Below are 8584 nucleotides of genomic sequence, written 5' to 3' on the forward strand. Positions count from 1 at the left end.
CTGAATATTGAGCATGTCGCCTCACAGCTCATCCATATAGTCCTCGCGCGAGACGACTTACCGGCTTAGATTCGGAGTCTAATTCCCTTCCTGTGAAGAAATGGCCATGGCCACCGACCATCTATCCTCCAGAAGTTCAGAGGACCAGAAGGAATATGGAGCTTTCAATGCCAGCACCGCACCCGTCGTCGTGCCTCCTCTCGGCGAGCCCGCCGGCTCGAAAGAGGAAGATCACTGGCACGGCCAGAACCCATTCGTGGACCCCGAGGTCGCCGCGCGATGGAGGCAGACCTACGAAGACTCGAAATACGAGTGCCGCCACGTCTTCGATCCAGCTCTGACGTGGACGCCCACGGAGGAGAAGCGACTCGTCCGTAAGCTCGACAGGCGTGTATGCCTTTGGGCGGTGCGTGATACTCCCTGGCTGCGATACTGATCCGACAGTGGCTAACGTCACATCAACTCGTAGTGTGTGATGTTCTTCGCCCTCCAGGTCGACCGAGGCAACCTCGAGCAGGCTCTGGCGGACAACATGCTCGATGACCTCGGGTTGAATACGAACGGTCAGTACATGCATCCCTATGTGCTCTCGCGAACCGTGCAGCTCGCATGCTCATAACACATCAGATTACAACTATGGCAGGACTGTCTTCCTGGTCTCCTTCCTCATCGCGGAGTTACCATCTCAGCTCGTGTCAAAGAAGATTGGCCCCGACAGGTGGATCCCAATCCAGATGGTGCTCTGGTCTATTGTTGCTGCCTCACAGTGCGCACTGAGTGGCCGGGCATCATTCATCTGCTGTCGTAGTCTTCTCGGCCTCCTCGAAGTCAGAAACTCCAACTCCAACCTTCGTTAGATGTATTCGTAAGTACTGACGCAGCTTAGGGCGGATTCGTCCCAGATATCATTCTGTGGCTCTCCTATTTCTACACTTCCCACGAGTTGCCAATCCGCCTCAGGTATGTGACCGCTCCCGACGCACGCACACACACCAATACTCCCATCCAAATATGCTGATCATATCTGCCGTGGCCCAGCTACTTCTGGACCGCCCTCTCCGGCACGACCATCATAACCTCCCTCCTGGCCTTCGCCCTCCTGCGCCTCCGCGGCGTCAACGGCTGGGGCGGCTGGCGCTGGCTCTTCCTCGTCGAGGGCCTCATAACGCTGCTCGTGGGCATCGCGTCCTTCTTCCTCATGCCCGCATCGGCCGTGCAGACCAAGGCCTGGTACCGGCCCGAGGGGTGGTTCACCGACCGCGAGGTCGCCGTCGTCGTCAACCGCGTCCTGCGCGACGACCCGTCCAAGGGCGACATGCACAACCGGCAGGCCATCACAGCCAGGCGGCTGTGGGAGGCCCTCAGGGACTACGACCTGTGGCCGCTGTACGCACTGGGCCTGGTCATCTACATCCCCGTCACGCCGCCCGGGTCCTACCTCACGCTGACGCTGCGATCGCTTGGGTTCAACCCGTTCGATACTAACCTACTTACTATTCCTTCGGTAAGTGCGAGCTTACTTGATGAGCAGATGCACTGGTATTGGGAGTTCAACTAATCTTTTTCATGTAGAGCGTGGCGCACATCATTGCCCTGCTCCTCCTCACACGCCTCTCCGAGTATCTCAACGAGCGGACTTTTGTCTCCATGATCCAGAGCATCTGGACGCTGCCATGCATCATCGCGCTCGCCTTCTGGCCAGGGGTCGTCGTCGACAAATGGGGTACTTATGGTCTTGTGATGGTTCTTCTATCGTACCCGTACTGCCGTAAGTCTGGACTCACTTGCCTACAAAGTCTGCTCATGTGTCGTTGCTTCAACCCTGACATGCTTCGACTAGATGCCATCCTGGTAGCTTGGACTTCTCGGAACTCGAACAACGTGGGCGCGCGGGCCGTCTCGGCAGCTCTATATAATGTAGGTCTCCTTTCCTTGGCCCGAAGCACCAAGTCACTCGCAGCGTCCTCCTGACAAAACTACATCAGATGGCGGCCCAGATCGGCATGATCATATCGTCCAACATCTACCGCAACGACGACAAGCCTCAGTATCGCCGCGGCAACCGGAATCTAATGGCCATCAACTTGCTTGCTATCGTCCTCTTCCTCTTTACCAAGGCGTACTATGTGTGGAAGAACAAGCGTCGAGACAAGATCTGGAATGCCATGTCCAAGGAGGAGCAGACTCACTACATCCGTCACACGAAGTTGCAGGGGAGCCGGCGACTTGACTTTAGATTTGCTCATTAGGAGGGGAAGTGTGGTCGAGCGGAGAAGCATCGCCACATCTCCGTGGTTCACTAGGCGTGCTTCGTAACACTATCATATGTTTTGTGCTCATAGATCTTTGTCGTGGACAAGCGATGCACAACTCTCAAGTTCTAATGCCCCCAAACCTATGTCACCTCCCGAGATAAATCGGACTGGTACAGTCTTGGATATAGAATTTATGAGCAATATTATTTTCTCCTGTGGCCAGATTATCTTTCATGATCTCTCTCTCTTTCTCTGATGTCCTCTCGCAACCCCCCATCTGCAAGGCAGACCGCAAGTCCGCACGACGGCTGGCAAGCAAATCCCGGGGTGGGTCAGCCGCCGCAGCACCCCGCACTACGGAATGCGCCCGGCGCTACCAAACACCGCCTCTCCAGCTAACCCCGCCGCCTGGAGACTCAAGACGTCAATCAATCTCACCCTGAGCTTGACAGGCCTCCGATACATCCAGCATCACTCACACCGACACATCTACACCCTGGCAGAGGCTCCGAATCACAAAGGACTCTCAATTCAGGGAGGCAAAAAGCCCAGTGCCTACACCCAAGCCACACATCTTAGCAGCCCCTCTCGTTCCTCCCATCAGCCCACCACCACCCGGTCCGGTCCCCGTCCCCTCCCACCTCAGCCCCAAAGACACTTACTTACCTACCTACATTTTCCCAGACAGACACGCCATGTCGTCAGCACCACCACCCCCACCCCCGGACACAGCAGCAGCAGCAGCAGCAGCGGCGGCAGCGACGGACTACCTCTTCCCGCCCGCGCTGCTCGGCGGGCCCGAGGCCCAGCCCACGGCCGCCGGCGCCGACCCGGCCGAGGGGTACACCGCGCGGCCGCTGCGGCGCTCCGACTTTGCGCGCGGGTACGTCGACTGCCTCGCGGCGCTGACCTGGGTCGGCGACGCCTTGGCCGAGGAGCAGTTCCTCGCGCGCTACGACGAGATGGACAGCGGCGGCAAGGGGCCCTACTACCTCGTCGTCATCGAGCAGCGGGGCCGCATCGTGGCGACGGGCTCGCTCATCGCCGAGAAGAAGTTGTACGTTGCCCCCTTTTTTCTCTTCTTGTTGGCTCCCTCCCACTCTCACGTATTTCCTTCACTTGTTTTGTGCCGGCTGATACGGGTGGGTCATTGTCAAAGCATCCACAACTGCGGCACCATAGGCCACATCGAGGAGATCTCGGTCCTGCCGGCCTACCAGAAGCGGAAGCTCGGCAAGGCCATCATCAACGCCCTGACCTGCCTCGCCGGCCAGATCGGGTGCTACAAGGCCATCCTCGACTGCGGGCCGCACAACGTGCCCTTCTACGCAAAGTGCGGGTACGTCAACGCCGGGGTCGAGATGTCGCGGTACCTCGACGACGAAGGGGACCGCCGGGGCGACTACTACCGTGGGTGAATGAAGGAAGGACACGGCGAAGGGCCGGATCTGATGTTTTGATCAGGGATTGGTGTGTGTCATTGACGACATCCAGATTAACACAGTATTTACAAAGCAATCACGGATGGAAGTCATCATGTAACCCCGAGAACAGACGATGGCACAAACAACACTCCTGCCTAGACACTGTCTTTGTTATGCTATCCTGCCTGCGGCCAGTACCAGTCACCCACGAGGGTTTGCTATCTCCATGCGTCTCGTCTGTGCTTCTGCAATCTCTCCCCCTCTCTTCCTACTCCTTCGCAGGAACATATCTTTTCGGACACCATCTCCGTGAAAAATACAATCTCGGTTCACTTGTTTCTTTGCCAGACTTTCCAAAAACCCGTGCCGTGGGGATCTCTCGCTCAGACCAGCCCCAATGCATAAAAAACGCCATGAGAAAAAGCAGTATCAAAAAAGAACACGGCCCCAAATCATCCGATGGGGGCGGTCGTATGGTATGCCTCCGGTCCAATCTCGTACAAATGAAAAAGCCCTTCCTCATCCTCCAATCTTTCACACCTCCAACTCTCCAAGACACGCCGTGCTACTCAAAACACCACCATACAAGGCACAAACCGCTCCTCGTCCTCGCCGGACCCCTAGTCCGTCTTTCCCCCCTCGGCCGGCAGCCCGCTCTCCAGCCCACCTCGCCGTCGTCGCGATCCCCGACACCATCCCGTCCACTATCCAGCACGGTTCCGGAGACTGCTCATACGCCCGAGCCACTTGAGCTTGTTGCCGCCTGCATGAGCAGGCCCTTCGGGGCCGTGAGCGCCTCCGACGTCCTTGGCGCCGCCGTCCTGCACCGCAGGCTGCTGCACCTCCTCCGCTGCCGGCATCTTCCCAACCGCTTCGCCGCCAACCGCGCCAGGCATACTGCCTCTCCGCGGCGGACCAGGCACCCTCGGATTCCGCAGGATAGGAGGTGGCGTCGCGCTCGCAAACTGGTCCTCCTCCAGGTCCCGCCTGTTCCCCCAGCTCGGCACGCCGACCATCGGCACCTGCACTTCCTGCTGCTGCTGCTGAGCCACAGTATTAACATCAGGCTGCGTAGCCGCCTGCGGGAGGGAGTTCTGATCATGCGACCCCGATCGGCGGAACAGGTTCTTCAGCCGGCGCGTGGGGTTGGGCGGGTAATACGACCCCTTCTGCGGCTGCTGGTGCTCCGCACCGCCCACCCCGACTGGCTGGCTCTGCGAGAACGGGAGACCAGTAGTTCCCTCATCAGCACTGTTGCGCCGCATCGGCGGTGGGCGCGGCGCGTTAGACCGCACAGGAGACTTGCGCAACTTGGCGGCGCCTGCATGGGTCGCTTTGACAGGCGTGCCGGAAGTCGACCCCGTCTGCGCATGCAGGCTCGACCGCCTGTTTGGTGGCGGAGGGGGCCTGACCGCGCCGTCCGGGCCAGGAGAGGCGAGGCCCGCTCCAAACAGACCCGCCTGCGGCGTAGGCAGAGAGTCACCCAGGGCGTCGAGCGCGTCCGACAGCGGCGCGTAGCCGGCGCCACCCAGGTGCCCGAACATGACGTCCGTGGCCCAGCCGTCGCCCGATCCCACGGCCGGGAAGGAGAAGAGGTCGGGCGACTGGTGCGCGTTCTTCTTGGCCCTGAGGTGCGCAGCCGGCTGTAGCTGGCTGTTGGGTTGCTGCTGCCCTTCGCCGCGCAGGCTCTCGCGCATCCAGTAGTCGTGCAGCGAGGCCGAGTCGTTGCCGTCGATGTCGTCAGTGCTGTCCGAGTCCCAGCCGTCGTTGCGGGCGGCACCGTGCCGCGACACGGTCGATTCATCGGCCGAGTGCGGCCGGGGAGGGATGGGCAGGCGGTTGTCGAAGTAGCTGCTGCTCTTCAGCACGCCGGTTGTGCCGCCGTCGCGCCGGCTGCTAAAGGCCGAGATGGAGGGGTTCTGGGCGACGAGGGGCGTCGGGCCGGCGCTCCATGCCGCGAGGGGGTTGTCACCGCTGGTGGAGCGAGATGTGGCTTCGGAAAGCGCAAGATAGCTCCGCTCGTTGTTGGCAAAGGTATTATCTCGCGAGAGCGTGTCATTGGAGTTCTTGTACCGTCTAAGGGTCGACGTGGAGATGGTATCTGGGGTCGGCGGGAGGTTGTGTGGGTTTAGGTCTGACGACAGAGGCGGTGCGTCGGTCCGGACTTTTCGCAGTGAGACTCGGGGTCGCCTCGCCGGCGGGTATCCCGAGGCCTGCTGTTGTTCGGGCTCCTCGCTGCCGGCTCTCGAAGCCTCGTTCATCGCAGCGAGTGACTTCTCCATTTTCTCCAGGCGCTGCAGAGGCGAGTAGTTCATGTTCTTGTCCATGAGCTCGGTGATGGATGAGAAGTTGCCGGCGGCATTGTTTGAGGTCACTGATGTCGAACGGCGAGACCTAGTCGGCGTCTTGCGGCTCAACGCGCCCGAAACGTCACGCGATGCCGGTTCCGATGCCCCATCGACTCCGTCCTGATCTTGGCTAGATGTCGATGGTTTCTTCTGGCCGTACACACTGACGAAGGAGCTCTCGCTGAGGATGCTCATGCTCGGGCTGCCCATCATGTTTGCGGCCTGCTGCTCGTCAAACGTGTCCGACGACAGACGCGGCAGGCTCAGGACGCTCCCGATATTCCGGTTGCTCAGATAGACCTCTCTCAGGTTTTCCGTCGTCTCGCTGTATTCTGACAAACAGCTGGGCATCCTCGCGAGCGTGTTCTCCTTGTGCTTCATCTTGGGCGTGGCGGCCATGTCGGAAACATCGGGCGTAGGGTAGTAGCCTTGTTTGTCGACTCGGCGTACCATCTCCCGCTCTTCCAGCAGTTGGTCCAGCCTGCCCTCAAGAGTAACAATCATGGCCACGGCCTCCTCGACGGCCTTGTCGCGTTTCTCCAACTCGTCCAACAGCTTGCCATTCATGGCGTCCCAGGCCTTCTTTTCCACCTCCAGCTTCTCGATTCGTTCTTCCAGTTTGCCCTGGGTTTCGCGTCGGTAATACAATTCGAGCTTTAGGTCAAAGTTTTGTTTGTGTAGGGTGGTAAGAGTCTGTCAGGAAAGTAGTAGGTCAGTCACTTCTCCTTGTTCAGGATACAAAGCATGATCGGGGGGAAAGACACATACCTGCTCCATCTCCTTCAGTCCCAGACCCTTCTTTTTGGAAGAGCCGCCTCCGCTCGACTGTGGCCTCTCGCCGTCCGTCGTGTTGGCTCGCGTCGGCGATATCCGTAGGATGCCGCTGTTCAGCGTGGTATCGGGCCCGTTGCTCATCCTGCTAGCCGAGCGCTCGCTGTCGACCTTTCTCTCACGCGCCAGCTTCTCCTGGAGGTAGCTCGACACGGCCGACCGCGGCTCGCTGTGCCTCGACTCGTCCGTCGCCGTACCGCCTGACACCCGCGACCTCGGCCGGTCGCTGCCCGAGGAGACGGACCCGCGGCGGCCGGTCCCCGAAGGGTGCTCGAAGCGGCGCGCCAGGTGGGCATGCTTGAGCTTGGGCGAGGCGTTGGCCAGGTCGCTGGCCGAAGAATTGCTGCTCTGGAAAGACATTTGGGGGTTCAACCGCAGGCCGTTCCTGGAGCGTGAGGAGCTGGGAGGGAGAGATGGAGGGCGTGAGCGACCTCTGGTCGGAGTCTGGCCCTCCATCATGACAAAAGGTCAGATTCTGGGGCAACAGCAATCCCGATCCCTGCCTGACACGGGGCGTTGGTGCTCCACACCGTCTGTCGTCGTGTGCGAGACCAGACAGGCTGTCGGCCAAGTACCGAAGAAGCGGGTATCTGCGTGTCTCGTCTCAGTCAGGGCTGTGCGATGCTGACAGAATTGCGGTTGGTAACGAGGTGTACGAGTACCGTACTGTGTGTTAGGCACGGAGGTGTCCACCTTGACGGGGAAAGGGAGCCAGACCAAGGCAGAAGACGACGCCAGTCGGGGGTGATGCCTGTAGGGCGCAATCTAGGTAGAGTGTGGAAAAAGGAATGAAGATGCGGCCGCAACCTGCCCGGGGGTGTGTGGGTTCACCGAGATATAATTATCGAGGATTTAGCAGGGGCGGAAGGTGAGCCGGTGCTTTGGCGCAAAAGGTGTTGTGTGTTGTGATGGTAGGGGGCGCGCAAATGTGACAGTCCGTGGGCGCTTTGGACGCCCTTAACAGAAGCAATATGTATGGGTCTGCGAACAAGCCCCCCGGACCAGGTTTCCTTTTGCTGCTTTGTACATGTAGCAAGGGTCGATTGAACCTGGATCTGCGGCGGATCAAGGACGAGAACAGCTGGTGACCAGGTATTAGATATTCCTTAGGTAAGTCCTCGTTTGATGTCGTGCAACGCAGAGCATTCACCGTGGGCTGCCAAGTGAATATTCAAGCACAAAGATCAACAGCGTGGAAGTGAATGAACGAAAACCAGTTGCTCCGATAGAGCCAACAGCAGTAGGTAATACAATTCACTAAGAAATGGAATCATTCATCGCAAAAGCAGCGCGGATCCCCCGTCTTGAGGCGCCCCAAGAGTGCAAGCAGCCGTTGAGAGGGGCAACAAGCAGCAGGGACATGCGATCAAGGTTGATAGGTGCTGAGAGGCTTTGAGACATCGGCTGGCATGTAGTGGCGACGGCGCATGGGCTGCTCATGGCAGAATGGACCATTCCTCTGCGTGTGGTCTCGCCCTGTGGTTGAAGTGGTGGAATGAGTGGAATGCGGGCCTTGATGACGGGCCAACAAAGAAGGTAGTTAGGTAGAAGCAGTGTATGGAGCAGATGCTGGACAATACGCCCAAAGAGCAGCAGACACAAAGCGAGTACCGACCGACCAGCAGAGCAGTACGTCATGCAGAGTAAAGAGGTTGCAGGATCACGAGGCCGGGGGGTGGTGGGTGTGGTGGGTGGCGTCTTGCAGGTGGTGTGTGCCAGTGGGTGG

The 8584-nt window shown here is 59.3% G+C and overlaps 2 protein-coding genes across 2 annotated transcripts; one reads left to right on the top strand and one right to left on the bottom strand.

Moving 5' to 3' along the window:
• Positions 1 to 100: 100 nt before the first annotated feature.
• E0L32_006092 (uncharacterized protein) lies at positions 101 to 3673 on the top strand (the record flags this gene model as incomplete). The annotated part of the gene is made up of 10 exons (XM_031140687.1): positions 101 to 406; positions 470 to 563; positions 628 to 752; positions 887 to 960; positions 1039 to 1504; positions 1573 to 1768; positions 1841 to 1917; positions 1986 to 2206; positions 2725 to 3312; positions 3415 to 3673. 10 exons carry the CDS (start codon positions 101 to 103, stop codon positions 3671 to 3673), a joined length of 2406 nt encoding a protein of 801 aa, XP_030995332.1.
• A 710-nt stretch (positions 3674 to 4383) lies between these two features.
• E0L32_006093 (uncharacterized protein) lies at positions 4384 to 7314 on the bottom strand (the record flags this gene model as incomplete). Its single annotated transcript, XM_031140688.1, has 2 exons — positions 4384 to 6720; positions 6796 to 7314. The coding sequence occupies 2 exons, from the start codon at positions 7312 to 7314 to the stop codon at positions 4384 to 4386; spliced, it is 2856 nt and encodes a 951-aa protein (XP_030995333.1).
• Positions 7315 to 8584: the final 1270 nt, after the last annotated feature.

This window comes from Thyridium curvatum (genome assembly GCF_004353045.1).
Source record: "Thyridium curvatum strain D216 chromosome Unknown NODE_33_length_396248_cov_80.180210, whole genome shotgun sequence".
In the NCBI taxonomy this organism is placed as follows: domain Eukaryota; kingdom Fungi; phylum Ascomycota; class Sordariomycetes; order Thyridiales; family Thyridiaceae; genus Thyridium; species Thyridium curvatum.